At 42.8% G+C, this 16,887-nt stretch overlaps 1 protein-coding gene across 2 annotated transcripts in view; it reads right to left on the reverse strand.

Moving 5' to 3' along the window:
* Window positions 1–484: 484 nt before the first annotated feature.
* The window catches only part of PIK3R3 (phosphoinositide-3-kinase regulatory subunit 3), a 77,805-nt gene continuing 61,402 nt past the window's right edge, over window positions 485–16,887 (reverse strand). For both annotated transcript variants that reach the window (XM_063166024.1, XM_063166025.1), the window contains 8 exons: window positions 15,013–15,111; window positions 13,392–13,572; window positions 12,430–12,555; window positions 11,545–11,687; window positions 10,281–10,457; window positions 9,743–9,817; window positions 9,259–9,429; window positions 485–7,827 (listed from right to left, as the gene is read on the reverse strand). In XM_063166024.1, coding sequence (XP_063022094.1) covers window positions 7,626–7,827; window positions 9,259–9,429; window positions 9,743–9,817; window positions 10,281–10,457; window positions 11,545–11,687; window positions 12,430–12,555; window positions 13,392–13,572; window positions 15,013–15,111 — 1,174 coding nt within the window. In that variant the 3' untranslated portion in view covers window positions 485–7,625. The remainder of the gene's footprint in view (window positions 7,828–9,258; window positions 9,430–9,742; window positions 9,818–10,280; window positions 10,458–11,544; window positions 11,688–12,429; window positions 12,556–13,391; window positions 13,573–15,012; window positions 15,112–16,887) is intronic.

Consider the following 16,887-nt stretch of genomic DNA (forward strand, 5'->3'; position numbering starts at 1 on the left):
GCAACACCACCCCCAAACTCACTGATTTTCAGTTGTTCCAATGCCTGGTGCTCATGAAGCAATTGGGAAAGCAAAGAGTGATTTCCCAAAGCCCTGCAAAATCCAGGTGAGTGGATGCAGCTGAGCCATGCCTTTCCTAGGTCTGCTCAAGTGGGGCATGCCCTCCTCTCCCCCCAGCAGCAAGAGTGGCATCACCAGAGCTGGTTTTCCCTGCTGGCAGGGGAGGCAGTGAGCCATGCAGAACACTGCTGATGGCTGCTGCTCCCTCGGAGGAGGCCGAGAAAGGAGCGCAGGGAAGGCTCCATTAAGGAGCGCGCGTGTGCTACGTGAATTCCTCCCTCCTCCCAGCCTCAGGAGGGGCTTTCTCTCCAGCCTAGAGGAAATCAGACCTCTGCAAGTCTTTTTTTTTTTTTAAGCTTCTGTTCAAGATGATGCCCATGGCCTCGGCTGGGAGACAGACACAGCTACACCAAGGCAGCCCAACCACGCTGCAGTTCGGAATTTATTAGAAACAGCTGTCAGTACATCCTTCTAAAACATTACATGTCAATGTGCTTTATTGCAATTTTTTTTTATTGCATTTTTTTTTGATCTAGAGCAAGTAGGCCCAGGATGCTTAGTGTCTGGGATTTAAAAGCCCAACCATCTAGTAAAAGAAAGTACAGCAAAATTGTAACACACCCGGTGACAAGTACAGTGTTGCATTACTGAGCTAGAAACTACAGGATGACTTGTCAGAAAACACTAACATACACTTGGTTTCCTTATGAAGCAGTTTGTTTCTTTTCTTTAAAAGTTAAACTACATGAATTCCTTTTTTATTTCTTTTCTTCCCCCCACCCCCCTCCCCGACTACACCATAAACGACAGAAGAACAGATTTTACACAAATAACAAACAAGAGTACCAAAGTTACATGCTGGAATTCATCTGGAAAACAAAATAATTCAATAGCTTCTGGAGAAGCAGGTTCTTAACAGATGCAGTTTCCCTTAAAGAAAAAAAGAAGTCAAAGAAAAGCAGAAACATTGATGCAAAGGTTGTACAAAGGAGTGTGCTGTTATTTCAGCCCTCGACACAAGATCAAACACCCACTCATGCTTTACATTGAACCACACCTTGTACAAAGAGTCCACTCACAAAGGGACACGCACCAACACCACCCATTGCACATCAGCTCTGGACAGGGGGCACTGAGGGGCCACTGCAACGTGCAAACAATCACTGCATCTCACACGAGAGCAAGAGGGGTTTCTTTTGCTAAGCCTTTGCCTGGGACACGGTTGAATGCTTCGTCCCAGAGTAAATAACACCCCAAATCAACTCTGCTTACAAATATAGTAGCAACCCCCCCGAGGAAATCCAGACTTCAGCATTTCAGAAGCACATATGCAAGATGAATACAATAAACTCCTTTTCGTTTGACAAGAAACCAACCCGATTCTGCCTAAACACGTGGCAGAATGTGCTAACAGTGAGTTTTGTTTTATTTTTAAGGGGCAGTGCCACTTACAGCTAATGCATATAAATGTGTACGTGAATATATTTTACATATATCTATATACATACAGTACATATACACACACACGCACGCGCACACACACACACACGGATGATGCAGACCATTACAATCCCATGGTGCAATAAACAGCCAGATATACAAAATTAACAGGTTTTCATCAAAGAGATCTTTGCTGGATGTAGAAGTCACTCACGAAAACAAAACAGATTCAAACCCTGACCCAGCTGACTGAAGGTGAGCCCCCCCCTGCAGCCAGCACAGACCTGGGGCAGCTCAGGGCTGGCCCCAGCGTCCTGCAAGCCCTGCTGGGGGGTGACAGTCACCCTTAGAGACCTTTTCTTTCGTCTTTGGATGCAGAAACTTTCTCCAAACGATCCCGAGCCTCTTGCTACATAAGCACTTGGAGAGTGCATGGCAGCGGTGCTGCTGGACACAGGGAATGTCCCTCCCCTCATTGCCAATGCCAATCTCACAGAAGCAATCCCAAGGGAAGGTGGTGGAGGGGGCATCAAATTAAAGCTGCTTTCTCTAATACAGGTTGATCATCGAAGTGGTTTTTTTTCTACCAAAAAGGGCCCGTCTCACTTTGTTTTTCCTTGCCTATGAAGCTCATGTTACATTTTTTGAAGGCAAACTTAGAACAAATGGCGAGTGTAGTCATAAAATAAGGTGAGTCTATGCCAATAGCAATTTAAAAAATGCAAATTCTGCATTAATTGTATGGAGCCAGCCCCAAAGACCAGCACTTCAAGCACTGTCATCATCTAAACAGTTAACAAGCTAAAGCTCCCAATCTGCCCCTTTGAACAAACAGGAAGGAACTGAAAAGATTTCAAGAGAGATTTTCTTCCCCCCCCCCATTCGGTGGAAAGTATTTCTGCCCACAGAATGCAAGATTCACAAAAATGTTGGCCAAACTTCACGTAACCCCATCCAAAGCTGCTGCTCACGCAGGGCTGAGCTGGCCCAGCCTCCCGAGGAACAGCCAGCGCTTCTTTGGGCTGCTCCTTCCCTTCTCCCAGTGCCAAAGGAAACAAGGGATCAGCAGTGCAAGCTCCCTTCCCATACAGAAAGGGCAGCAGCTCCTCAAGGACTTGTACCAATTCCCTAAACCTCTCCTGCATGTGCCTTTAAGGAGATTACAGCTGGTTATTCCAAAGGGAAGGGTCTGCTCTGGCATCTCCTCTTATTTCATGGTGCCCGGCAGAGGTTTCTGGTTCATGGTCTGTCTCCTGCTTCAAACTACAACCAGAGGGATGCTTTAGGGTGCTGATCCTCCCTGTCCACTAAAGCTGTTTGCTTTGAATGCTGAATTTGAGCAAGCCTGCCCCTTCCCTTCACAGCATTTTTGTTCTTCGGGAATGTTATTTTGATTCTGCTATTGCAAAAGCAGAGATTGCAAATCAACCATAAGGAAACTACACACCTAAGGAAAATTGATTTTAAACATGGTCTAAACAAAACAACCCCAAACCCATCATAGTGCTTTGTAAAACTGTATTTTGAACCTGTCTGTCTCTTACCCCTCCTGATCCACAAGCAGTACCTGTTTCATGTCTGCACAATGCAGCAAGCATACAAGACTCACTAACATTTCAGATTTTTATTCCCTGTTAGTGTAACAAAAAATAAAAAAAATAAACAGACATTCAAAAACAGAAGCGAGATTGTTCAAGTACCAAATAAGGGGCTTTTCCAAACTTGAAGTGTGACACTCCTATAGCAATTCTGCTGTTTTAAACAGCCACAGCGTTCAGTTACAGACATGGTGCCACCTAAGCCTGCACAGAGCCGAGGATTTGGGGCAACCAAGACCCTCATCCTTCTCCTGTCCTCCCCAAAACAGCTCTAAGTGTCAACATTCATTTCCACAGTCCCATCACAGTTGCCTGGCTTTGCAAGGGAAAAACTTTGATGTTTGCCCTGCTGTGACTAGAATTCAGCTGTGATTAAATGCAAGTTTTTTTCCTGGGAATGGCTTTTGGTTGTGGAAGTCTTGCTAACACTAGTGTCAGCAAGAAAAGAATCAGGCCCATCACATTAAATGGAAAACTTCTTGAACATCTGCCACCTCAAGAGAGAGATGAGTGTGGAAAGAGCATTTTATTTTTGGCATAAGACAAAGGGCTATACTGGATATAACTCTAGATTGCAACTACCAACGGTGCAAAGCAGCAACTCACTTCACTGCTGATGGGAATGAAATAAAAACCCCCAAAACTAGAGCACTCCAGCATCAGAAGGTGGCAATTGCACATTACTGCTTCACACACTAGTGAAGCATCTGTTGGGATATCCTCCTTGTTTCTAGGTTGGCTCTTCCCATGCTCAGATTTCTTGTAATTAACAGACAAACTAATGGGAAAAGATTTATAAGTTACTAACTTCAAAAACATGGCACTCGTGGCTGATACAATGGGGCCAATGGCAACTGTGGAAGCAGACCTGATTTCCATCCATACCAACACAAAATACTGAAACACCCCTAATTCCCTGCAAATATACTTCAAAACAGATTAGAAGAAACTGTGCATATTCGAGTTTCAACATCCCCTCCCCCCTCCCCCATTTAACACTGTGCAAAAGTTATTTATTCAACTCTACATATATATTTAATACAACATGGGTCAGTGAGATCAATGTTCCTTTAACTGCAGCCTGGTACCAGATGGCTGCTACGACAGTGAGGCTACTTCCCCCTTTCCTCCTGATGTTCTGACTCTTAAAATTAAAACCTTCTCACATCTTACTGTTTTAAAAGAACTTGAGTTTCTTTGTTTTGCCTCTTTGTTCACATTTCCTGTATTTGTTTCAGGCTTAACAGCTGCTTTTCATCCTGGGGTGTAATCCTGCACCTCACAGGCCCATTTCTGATTTCTCAGTCATGCAAGTGTAGAGCAGCTCCTGGAAGCTGCAGGTTCTCTCACAGGTCTAATGCTACTGAGTGAACAGAACTAGGCCAAGCACAATGAGAGGTGCAGGACCAAGCCCTTGCCCCACAGATCCCACCAGCTACACGTGTCAGTTGGTTTTATAGCAATTTTCATTTTTTCTGTGAGTGCAAAATAGTTGCAGAAAGAATCTGTGCAATAGCACGTGTGAGTCAATGGGGAACTGTGGCAGCAACTTCAGGTGCCTAAACCACACACAGGGAGAGACAGTGGCAAAACAGCCTCAGGAGACTGCTCAGAATAATGGAGCCAGTACAAGGAAAGCAGGCTTCGTCCGCCCATAGCCCTGCTCTGAAAGTTTGGGCAAAGCAGAACTTCAAAGAACACTTCAGGATGGCTTATTGGCCCTGGCTCCATCATTCACAGCAAATACATCACCTGTGATCAGCAAAAAGAGCTCGGGGAGCAAAGGGCCAAGAGTCCCAACTCACTCACACCACGATAAAGCCAAGCTACCTTCACAGATGCTAATGGAATTACACTGTATTTACCTTGGCAGAGCCAGGGCTGGAGCCTGGACCAGACCTCACAGGATCAATCAGATTCCACCACAGGGAGACTTCAGACAGCCCTGCTCTGCTATCCTGCTGCTGTCAGGACTGCGAGGGTGTGCCAGGATTTATGAGCCTGGAAGTAGAGCTGTGCCTGTTTAAAACAAATCTGAGCCCTACCTGAAATTGGGGCAGACCTGAAATTGGGGCAGATGTGAAACACTTTGGCCAGGTTACCTCTGTTACAAAAGCAGGGATCAGAAATATGGGTCTCATCAGCCTCAAATGTTAACACTGCCAGGAAGAGAGTGCAGAGAGATCACAAGGGCAGGGAAAATTCAGACACTCCTCTCACACAGGTTATTCTACAGGCATGAGGCACCTGGCTATCATTTGTGCCTTTGAACTGATTTCTTTCATTGAGCTTTTGGTCTCAGCCCAGCATCAAGGGAATGCTAGATGCCTGAGAGGTGTGAGAATGGCAGCTGTACAGCTACCAGATTAGAACTGCAAATTAGCCAAGAAAAAATTCCATGTCCACAGACCACTGAGGAAACCATTCAAGATTTCCACTAACAGCAAGGGCTGTGTCTCATTTTTCCGTTTTTCCTGGGGAAGTAGAAGGGACACACAAACAGATGTGGTTCATTTTGACATAGCAGCTTATGTGAATTTTATTCTTCTCTCACACAGTTTTGAGATTTGGTTAAGCCTTGTAGGGTATTATTTAAATGAGAAAAGTGGCACCTACAGAATTCCTTGCCTGAAGATTGCACTCTGGCCAATTAGGAAGTATCTGGGATGCGTCAGGGTCATTAGTGCAAAATAAAAAATGTCATGGCATGCCAGGCAACCAGACTACCCTTCCTGCAATGGCTGTCAGTGCTCCAGCCTTGTCACTTCCCTACTTGTAAATCCAAGACATTCAGTGAAATAATACTTCTAGTGTAAACAATATACATCAACAAGCCTGGCACTACTGCCCAGGCATTACAGAAAAAAGCCATTGGAACAGGAAATCAGCCCCAGGGTCAGAAACGGGTCTCCAGCATTCTCAGACCTGCATGACTGTCTGCTTCCTGTCCTGCACAATGGGTGCATTGCAAGGGAAACGCTTCCAGTAATGGGAACAAAAGTAACTTTCAAGGTTGCACACTGAACAATTACTTTGCCAGTTGTGCTTTGATGCCAAGTGGTTCGGTTTGCCAAACTTAGCTCTTTTTCATTTTAGAAGCTTAAGGAATGGAAATAAGCTGCTTTGTACACTTTCCAGGGAGGGGATTTATTTGATGATTGCTGTAGTTGATGAAGCCCAGGACTACCCGCTCCAGTATTTGACAGCAGCCCTTGCCAAAGGATGGTACCAGGCATCCAGTAACTGAGGAGTATGGCTCTCATCCCTTCCTGTGTTTTGCATCATGTCTAAAATAACTACAAGGGAATTTAGATTATACCAGAGTAAAATCTCGCTTGGCTGCAGTGGTGTGAGAGTTCAGAACCCAGCCCACAAAGAACAAATCAGAGGAGATCTAGGATTAGCATGCTCACTTCTTTCAACTGGGAGTAACTATACCCCAACAAAGAACTGGGTACAATAAGCCATCCAGGAGCATTTGATTACACCGACCCTTCTGTACCAAAATCAAGTGTTACAAGAGTCTGTCACTGTTCAGCAAGAGACCTGCAGCAGGTCAGTGCAAGCTTCATTCTGGTTTACATTCTGAAGCACAGTATCATTAAAACTCTGGAAACAGAATCCCAAGCTGAGGAACAGGAGGGAGAGGGAGTGAAGAAAGAGGAGAGTGAGCAATTACATCAGATCAGACAAATTTAGTGTTTTGAAGCCAGACAATGTTTAGCTTTTCCTTTTATTTGTTTCAAGTTTTGGTGCAGAAAGTATGTGCGGATGCTAATGCAACCTCCCCTGTAAGTGCTCGATCTAGCAACGAACAAAGTTTTGGCATGTTCAGTTTGGTTATGTTTCCTTTAAGCGAAGACCTGTAGTGCCATTGAAACCAAAACTTCATTACTGTTGGCAAAAAAATAAAGCAACTTTCCTTTTACAAGCATTTTTCCATTTAAATAAAAACCTGAAGCTTTCCCATAATTCCTTTGGTCTTCTCTCACCAAATTCCACGCTACCTCAAGACAAGCCCTCTTTTGGAAGTCCGGCTGAATCGCAGTGAAGCTGCTAAAAATTAGCAGAGAAGAATTGCTGTGGCAGAGTTTTCCCCTAGTTTGTTGGGAGTTTAAGACTGAAAGACATTATCAGTGCCTCGGCTAGAGGCTTCAAATTGTGTCTACTAGAACAAGAGAAAACAAAATCCAATTAGAAGTTCCACTGAAGGTGCCTGGCAAAAAATCATCTCCATAAAATGATGCTTCTGCTTCCAGTATTTTCATATGCATTGCGTTGAGTTTATTCCCCTCATAAGGAAACAAAAGTATCGGTGTAAAAGCACAGCTGAGCTTTTAAGGTAGCACCAGGACACCTACACCCAAGTTGTCGTCTTGTTGCTGCTAGGCCTCTTTTTGATTCACATTCACAGAATCACTTCTTGTGCAAAACAAGCAGTCTAAGGAGAAAGAATGCCCTCCGAGTTCTAATAAAAATCGTAGAAAAGAATCCAAGATAAGCCAACGCTTTCCTCCTCCCCAAAATTTACCTGCAGAGAGAGGGGGGCATCTGTGCGTAGACAGGATAGGCAAGCCTGACATTTAGGGAATCATTGTGTTGGACAAGGGATGTCTGCTGGTAATGAAGAACCAAATCCTTAAGTGTGCTGTACAGGTTGTACGGTTCTGCAAACCCATAACCTCTTGGAGTGCTGTAGATCACACAGTGTTTCACCTCTCCATCAGCTCTGCAAGGAAAGGAAAGAGGAGAGTTTAACATAAAAGGACAAACCCAAAGTGACAAGTCTATTAACAATTAACTAATGCAGCATCTCAGCCAGTCACCGGATTACATAATGGAAGACCCAGTAGATGCAAGTGGAGAAGATTAATATAGTCTGTGAAGAAACAGGGCTTCAGGGCATGTGATTAAACACTCTTGCATAATAATCCACATAAGAGGGCTCTTCCATCCCAGCAGTACAATTCCCTACTGCATTGTTGTCCAAATGGTCCTTGGGAAAAAAGTCAATAACTGAACCAGGAAGACAAGCACCCCCGAAGTCAGCGATGACTTTGTGCTCAACTCACCTAGAAACCTTTCCACTAAGCAAAAAAACCAAAACCCACAAATTATCAGGACCTGCAAAGTCATGAAACACAGGGGCTAACCTTCCATGTGCATTTTTTACTGTTAAGCATGGGACAGGTTCAAGCTGATTCATTATGTGAAGCCACAGCGACCGAGTCTCTAACTTGGCAAAGCAGCTACTGGAGCACAGCGATTCCAAAGCAGCTGGAAAAATGTATCTGCCAGAAAGATCAGGTATTATGTAATCCCTCTACTGGAGCCTGTTACAATCCCAGTCACAAGTAGGAACAGGTTACTTTGTGCCAGCCCTTTTTGAGCCTGTAGCATGATCCCAACCAAACAAAAGCATCTGATGAACCCAACACTTGAGTGACTGCAGTGAACAGAACATGGAACACAGCAGATATTACAGTCTTCAGTTACCTTGAGGTGCTAAACCTTCATATATTCATTTCTCAGACTTGTGCTCAGAAGCAATTAACCTCATGTGAAATAAATCAGTGAAAGCCATTTTGGACTCCAGGACAAGCTTGAAGGATTTTTAGATAATGGAGTTGGAGTATTTCTGACCTTCATTACACCAGCATAAAATGATGTGAAATACAAGAAATCAATGCAAGTCTGTGTGAATGTCATCAAAGCTACTGCTCACAAATAATCCTCTGAAGCATCACCATTACCTTACATATACAAGAAAAAGATCTAGAATTGGGCATGTCTGAAAATGAGAATGGAGGATGCCACACCTTTATAGCCCTGCTTTACTTCTTCCCATGTGTCCCTTAGCAGGGAAGAATATGGGAGAATTAGGCCCTAACTTAGGCCCTTGCTACAGAGCTTCAAGTTGGGATACTTCAGAACTTTGTACTAACTACTGTGGGAAGTGCAGAGGCTGCAGGACTACAGTTATTGCACATTCAAAGCACATTTTTGTTCCAAAGCTTTTACCATGCCCGTCTTCCTGCAATCATGCAACACATTCCACTGGGTAGGCCTAAGCAAGGCCTGGCTTTTGTTCTCCAAAATAAAGAGCTTTGGTAGAGATTTAAGAATCGAGTAGTAGGAACAAAAAGGAAAAGAGACTTACACCACAGAACAAGCATAACATCCTTTCTTGCTGCTCTCGCGAATTAAAAATGCTCCGTCAGGTTTCCCACAGAGCAAGTCTTCTGCTTGGACACGGTTGAGATCCCCGACAAACCAAGTCTTCTCATCATGATGTGGCAGGTTTTCATCTTCTTCATTCACAAAGTATGTGCTGAAAGGATACATTTGTTAAGCAGTGATCAGTAAAGGAGTTAATAAGTAGAGTTATTTTCACAGAAATCATACAAAGAAATACCAGAATTGCCCAAATTGGGAGGTTGGGCTCCTAACAAATATATATTAAAGGCTTCCACTTAGATGTTAATTTTAATCCTACATGTTTCAGCAGAGTTGCTGCCTCACATGACATCACATGACTCCAGTCTTTTATTGAGAAACTGGTAGTTTTTGTTACCAACCCCACAAGAGAAAACACTTACTAATGGAACACTTCTCAATAAAATCATATGTATACTGACACTTACTCATCAATATTTTCATTTTTGATCCCCAGCCAGTCATTTATTCTCTTCTGTCTCACCCCCTTGTGATTGAGCCATCTGCCAGAAGAAGAGAACATTAATACATTAGAGGACATGTATGGGTTTTCTTAGTGAGCAAGCTGAAGCTCAGACACAGGAGAAACAGTCTGTGTCCAGCCCAGGGACATCAGGAGCTCGATAACAGTGGTGAAATCAAGTGTGTATATAAACAACATAACAGAAAAAAAGTACTACCATCTGTTGTATTAGCAATCAAAGGTTTTGTTTATAACTAATTTTTCTTAAATTCTTTAGTTACAGGAGTTGCAGATTGTGCACCTAGTTGTGGCTGGCTCTTTAAATAATGAAGTCATGAAGAGGCCAACCAGCTCTCAGACATCCCCTGCCAGACTGTAGCACCTTAACATCAACAGAACTTTGGTTATGAAAAGAAAATTAAACTCTCATTATCCTGATGGAAACAGCCATTAATCAGATTCATCAGAGACACTATTCTGAGGTATGGGTCAGGCTTACTTACACAAGATACTGATCTCTGATTTTGCGGAGCTGAATTAGGTCAGGCTTGATGCTGTTCATTTTCTTATCAGTCTCCCTGTTGTCCAGAGCTTGTTTCTTCAAGTCTTGTTCCAGGCGCATTTTACTGTCATGGATCTCACCCAGGCGTGATTTTAATTTTTCGTAGTTCATCATTATCCTGCAAATGAATAGGAGAGAAGAGGTCAAACCAGCCCAGAAGGACTGAACCTACTGGTGGCACTTACAGAAGGGTATCAAAGAACTACCATAACAGCAACTCCTCCCTTTGACCACCTCATCCTCACATGAAAATTGCTGTATAAGTGACAGGAAGGACCTCTTCTCAGAGGGCTTGCAACTTTCAGTTTACCTGAATATATTTCCTTCTGGCAGAGATGCAGGAAGAAATTCTCTGTAGAAAGGTAAGCTAGAACAGATTCTTCCCTCACTGTCAGATTCAGTTTTTGTTGTATCAATTATGCAAGCCCACCACAGGCATCAGCAATAGCAAGATTTCAAATGCAAACTTCAGTTACTATCAAGAGCTACAAGGAAGTAATGCTGCCTGTCTCTTCATTCAAGATTAGTTTGAAGGTTTTGTGTGACTCAGAAAAATTACATCTTTTGCTTCTTAATTGTCTTTACTCAGAATGAAGCACCCCAAGTGCATAATGAAATTGTTACAGGCAACTGTTTCTGGTCCAAAAACCTCCCTAATGTGGTTCATAAAGCACTATGTCAAGTGAGCCATTATACCTGGCCTTTCTTCAAAGGCCCAGATCCAGCTTTTTCTGCTAATACCCTCTTGGAAGGGCAGTTTCAAACAATGCACTCAGTGAATTTGTTAGATGACAGCTACTAAACAGTTATCTTCTCTGAAAGCGACCAAAACCAGCTATGGACAATGAGATTTACCAGATTTATGTACATTTCACAGTTTGCAAGTACAGAGTTCTCTGAATTATATTCTGAGCAAATCCAAATAGAAATGGGATAAGCAAATTAAATCATTATTTCCCGTTCTTTCCTGGTTCTCATCCCAGTACCTTGATTTACTGAAGTTAAGAGAGAATAATCCAGAGATTTCCCAGCTCTGCAATTCTTTGAGAGAAGAGAGCTTTACTGAAGGCTGAGATACCTTGAGGGAAGGTATCAGAAAACACTGAGCTTCCAAAGTGGCTTATATGATTTCTATGATGCTGTAATGGCAGTGCCAGTGAGGACACCACTGTTTCCAGGTAAGCAAACAGAACCTGAGAGCTCACCGCTCAATTTCTTTGTCGTTGCCCTCCCTGCGGAATCGCTCGATGTATTCTTTGCTGTATCGCTCTTGTGAGTGGCACTGCTCCTCAAATATCTTAATTGTTTCATTAAATGCCTCGATTGCAGTTCTCTTCATCTGAATTTCCTGTGTGAGGAAAGAGTCCTTCATCATTTGTTCATAATACAGATGACAATGCAAGACTCGATTACGTTCCCTAAACTGACTGAGAAGATGATACTTTTTCCCCCCACTTAGTTAAAATAGGATTAATCAGCTTTAAATTCAGTCAAATGTCTGAGCAGGGTCAGGAAAGAACCAGGCAGACTTACTCCCTCTGACTCTACCCTCCTCCCCTACACAATGCTCTCTATTAGGCTGCAAACCCCTCAAACATTTTAGTCATATTTTCCATCTTAGTTTGCAGGAAGACTGCCAGCAAACCTCCTCCCCATATATGAACTATCTTATTTTTCAAGAAGCAGTCCAAATACTGTATTCACACTTCCTTAATGCATAATATCTGGTAACTGACTTGCACATGATTTCACAAAAAACCTGGACAAATCCCTCTACAACTCTCACTGCAGCATGTGGCAGCTGGAAATACTCAGTAGTGTAAAGCTTCTAAGTGTTGGCCTTCTCCACAGCTTTTACTTTATACTAAAAAGTTCAGCTCCTCTTCTTTGCCCCACACCATACCTCTAGGACTATCAGCAACAGCACCATTCAGTGTTTCCATCAAATATGAAACTTTCTTGCTGTATTCCACAATTTACTAAGATTTTTTTCCTTACACTCCCTTTATTAGCCCTAACAGGGTTAAAAAAAGTCTTTGCTTTTTAAACAACAATAAACACACTCCACAAAGAGCCAAAGCAGTACCAACCTGGGATGTTCTGGTATATTCTTCATACAATTTGTCGTACTCTTTGCTCTTTTCCTGATACTGAGCATGGTATTCTTGAAGCTTTTTACCTACTGCATCTATATTATCTTCTTTCACCAACTGATCCTGCACGTACAAAGAGCTGTTAAGTCTTCAAGCAAAGCAGCTTTTCCTTAAGAGTATTCATTTGTCCACTTATGCATATTTGCATTTTACAGATATTAGCATCATGCTTTATAATCCAGTTTTTAGAGAGCACTCTGTCTAAATATGCCTTCCTTTGTGAAACATGTTCCACAGTTTACAGACACAAGGAACTGGAACTATGGGACACCAAGAGCCGTGCCAAAATCCTAAACTTCCAAAAACACACCACACCTTACTTTCAGGATTGCTATCCCCAGTTCAAGAAAGAAGGAAGGAAATTGCTTAGAATCTTCAGTTAAAGATCAGAGTTTGGGTTTTTTTTTACTTTTCTAAAAAGCTATGCAGTTTTTTTTCCTTAATGCAAAAATGTGTTTTGGGCTGCTGAATAAAAGTTTAAAAAATGTTCTTGAAAAATTTAGAGGGCTATGCACAGAGTGAGCACCTGCCCAGCTCATATGGGTCGCACTGGTTACAGCAGTGCTCAGTGGGTTCACCAGGGTCCATGGAGAAATGAAAAAGTTTCTCAGAGGTTCAACTCTGCTGCCTCTCAGGGTTTAAATTCTCTGTTTGGCTCAGATGGAGACTGGAAACCTGATAAAGTGTAGCAGCTTAGATGGTTAGACAATCTGGAAGATGCAAGTGAAGCCAAATATGAAAATTTTGGCAAAAAAAAAAATCCTGTTTTCAAAAAACCAACCAACCAAAACAAATAAAAACACACACAAAAATAAACCACCAATAAAAAAAATTTATACGCATCTGCAATTTTTTTCTGTTCTGCACTAAAAGCCATTGGGGTCTGCTGAAGCTCTTACCTGCTGGTACCTGGACACAGGATACATCAACTTCACGTCGAGCTTGGGGTTGTACTGAGCAAGGGACTCATTGCGGTAGTGGTTAATGAGCTCCACCACGGAATTAAATGTCAGCGGATCAGAAAAGCCATATTTCCCATCCCGATGGTAGATCTTTATCAGTTTGTTGTTGCCACCCTTCCTGTAAAGCACAGTCATTCAGAGGTTTTGCTGTGTCCCTCCCATCCCTCATCAGCACTAAGGCTGATGACACCGGTGAGATTCCTGGGCGAGCGGCTCCCACACTGCACACCTTCACAGCGATTCTTTACACAGCAGCAGTATTAAGGAGTTTAAGAGTCAATACACACAGAATTATCATCAGATTATTTGAACAGGAACAAAGCCCAAAGTAAATCTCTCCCTATGTGTTCATTCTGGAGCCAGCTTATGGTATTTAAGTCCTAGCTTTGACAGAAGTTTTGCAAGGGAAAAGGAGAATTCTGACGGCTGAATAAAGGAGCTGTAAGAAAACCCAAACCCATAATTTCCTGCAATTCAGGGTCACTAACAGTATACAACAGAATACAGATTTATACAATTATTAATGAATCTTTTTGAGTTATGGGTGCTAATACAGGATACATGAATTTACAATATCCTTTGAAGATTGCAAGGTGGTTGTACATGTCGTTATCCAGATTTATATATTCTAGTGGTTTCCCCAAATATAGTGCTTATTTTTTTCCTTTTTTTCCAACAACGGACACTTTAGACACTGTTCTGTCCTTCTCCTGTACTTAAAATTTTGCGTCCTAAAGACAAAAATTCAGTAAAATTCAGTAAAATAACTAAATCATGCCAAACCTTGGCACACAGCCTGTGAACTTGGAGGCAGAAGTTAAAGCAGAATTTTAACTACACCCTTGGGATCAAACCTACCACTAAGGCAATGGAATTTCAAGGCAGGATCAAGTACCTGCGCATCACAGTAACTCCCAAGGGTGTGCTACAAAGGCTGTGGCTTCTGTGCCTCACCTGCCTGTCCCTAACAATCAACCTTGGGAGCCTGTCAGAGGCAAGTGGCTGGGCAGGCTGGGCAAGGCACCAGAGGCAGTCACATGAGGCTTCTGCCTAACTGCAGCAGACAGGGCTGGGGCAGCTCTGGGAAACCTGCCATGTGCAGACATGAAGAAAAGAACATGGCTCCAAATCAATATTCCCTAAACTTTGGATCAGAAAGCACAAGATACTCTTTTTACCAAGACATTGTGTTCAGTTCTCCAGAGCTGCAGGCTGATGAGGTACGCAACACTCTCCCATTAATCAAAGGCCTGATTTACAAACACCTTTTACCTTAGCAGTTCTGAAACCATGAAGCACTCCTGAGCAGCTCTCCTCCCTGAGTCCCATCTCATCTACACAGAGATCCTCAGGGTAGCACTTAGTGAGGCACAGGACTCAAGGCACAGAGCAGAACTGACTGTCAGACCTGGCTCTTTATTTGCTTGTTCTGTGATGTGCACAACTGGGAACATCTCTCAGCTTGAGCCACATAATCTTCACACAGCCAGGGCTGTCACTGGAATGGCAACAGCTCCTCAGGGCTTTGCTGAGGGGACCACAAGTGCTCAGTGCTCACCTCAGTGTCAGAGTGTAGTCTCCCTGCATCTTGGTCGATGCGTCGCGCACCAGGAATGTTCCATCTGGCATGTCTCGCAATTTGTCATTGACTTCTTCCCTGGAGAATGGAAAGGGAGGCAAAATTAGAAGTGCTAAGGACATGACCACCTTTGCCACAGGTGAAACATCTGACCCAGCAACACCAATGTCTGCAGAGTTCAATCTTCTGTCACGCTCAGGCTCTCCAGTTTGTTAGGCCACCTAAAGCAAGTCTGAGCTTGTGTAGCTCTACTGAAGAAAAGTAGCTGCAGTCAACTGCCACTTAGGAAGGAGTCTCTGTTTGAACAACAGTGGCAGCTGTGACTCAGTTCACAACCTTTCCCTTTAATCTGTTCAGGTTTTAAAGTCCACACTGGAACAGGTGCCCTTTGAGAAGCCAGTACTGACCTCTTAAGACATGGTCTCTAGAATCACAGCTCAAAGGTGCCTAGAGTTTAGCACAGTTTTAGTCTCAAGAGGCTCATTATTGGCTTAACTCTGATCTTATTTACAGCCCTTTTAAACCACTACAACCTTGCTAGCTGCAGTGCAACTTTTCCTTATTTACAACTGAGGCAGAAGGATACTCAGTCCAGAGCTTTAAGCTAAACCAAGAAATCTTTTAGTGAAAGTGAGTACCTGTAGGCATTAAGAAAATTATTTCAGCTGAGGAGATATGCATCTTGCTTATGAGCATTTCACCCAGATTATGTACTTCACTTTATAACAGCTCCCTCAAAGGTTTTGGAAGCCCTAAGCACTTTTTAATACAATCATTTGGAAACTAAAGTTTCTCAAGTAGCCTCAACAATTTTAGGTGCTGTAGGAAGCCTAGCTGAATCTTACAAAGAAAAATCAACAGCCAGGTTTTTTTGTTCAAATACTAAGGAACAAAAGTATTCAAAAGAATAACAAAAGAATAGCCTTAGCTTTGATTTAGCTACCTGAAAACTATTTTGTTAGTAAAACTGACTCCTACTGAGTATCACATGCTCATATCCATTTACTCCTCTCGGACCATTTTACAGATTGGACCCAGCTAACTCCTTTTTGAATGGACAGATAATGACCTGCAGGTTTGGGCCTGCAAGCTGCACCCTGGAGCTCATGACAGAATTTTCAGCCCAAGTTCTTGACTGAAGAACATTGCTCCTGCCCTGCTAGCCTGATGCAGCCTGTACCTGCTGGCTGCCAAACCAGGGCCATAAACAATTCCATCTTTACATAAGCGTGTATCAAGTTTAAATCTAATAAAGCCACTCCAATGCGATTTGCAGTGCATTAGCTCCTGCCACTGTGGGCACTGGTAATTGAGGGACAAATCCACAGTCAATAAACTGATACCAATATTGAGCAGTTTTAAACAAACTGTGCTTAGTGGGTTTTGTGATCGGGTTTTGCCACTCAGCTTCAGCTTAAAATTAACAGAAAAATATCTCTGCCAAGGCCCTTCAAAAGCAAGATCTATGAGGGTTAGCTTTATAAAAAGATAAGGGTGGTACAATAAAGATATGAAAACTTTATCTCCCTCAGAACGTCATGAGCTCATGTGGCAAACACACTCTTCATGCCTCTATCTGCCAAGGTGCTTCAAAGTACTATGTGCACAAGTTTGAGCAATTCCTGACCACACTCCCAGCACACTCGCTCATCCTCTTACAGCTCCAAATTCTAGACTCTTCAGAAGTGCCTTAAGAGGGTAGGAGATGACTGAACATTTCAGTCCTTTTATGCAATTAAGTATATAAAAACAGGTCTTTCATTTTCTGACCCTAGCCCAAGCAATCTATTCTCTCAAGTGCATAAAAAAGGGTTTTCTTAAGAGGCAAAACCTAATTTGTTTGGTATGTGTCTC

Source organism: Melospiza melodia, chromosome 11 (assembly GCF_035770615.1).
Source record: "Melospiza melodia melodia isolate bMelMel2 chromosome 11, bMelMel2.pri, whole genome shotgun sequence".
NCBI classification, from domain to species: Eukaryota; Metazoa; Chordata; class Aves; order Passeriformes; family Passerellidae; genus Melospiza; species Melospiza melodia.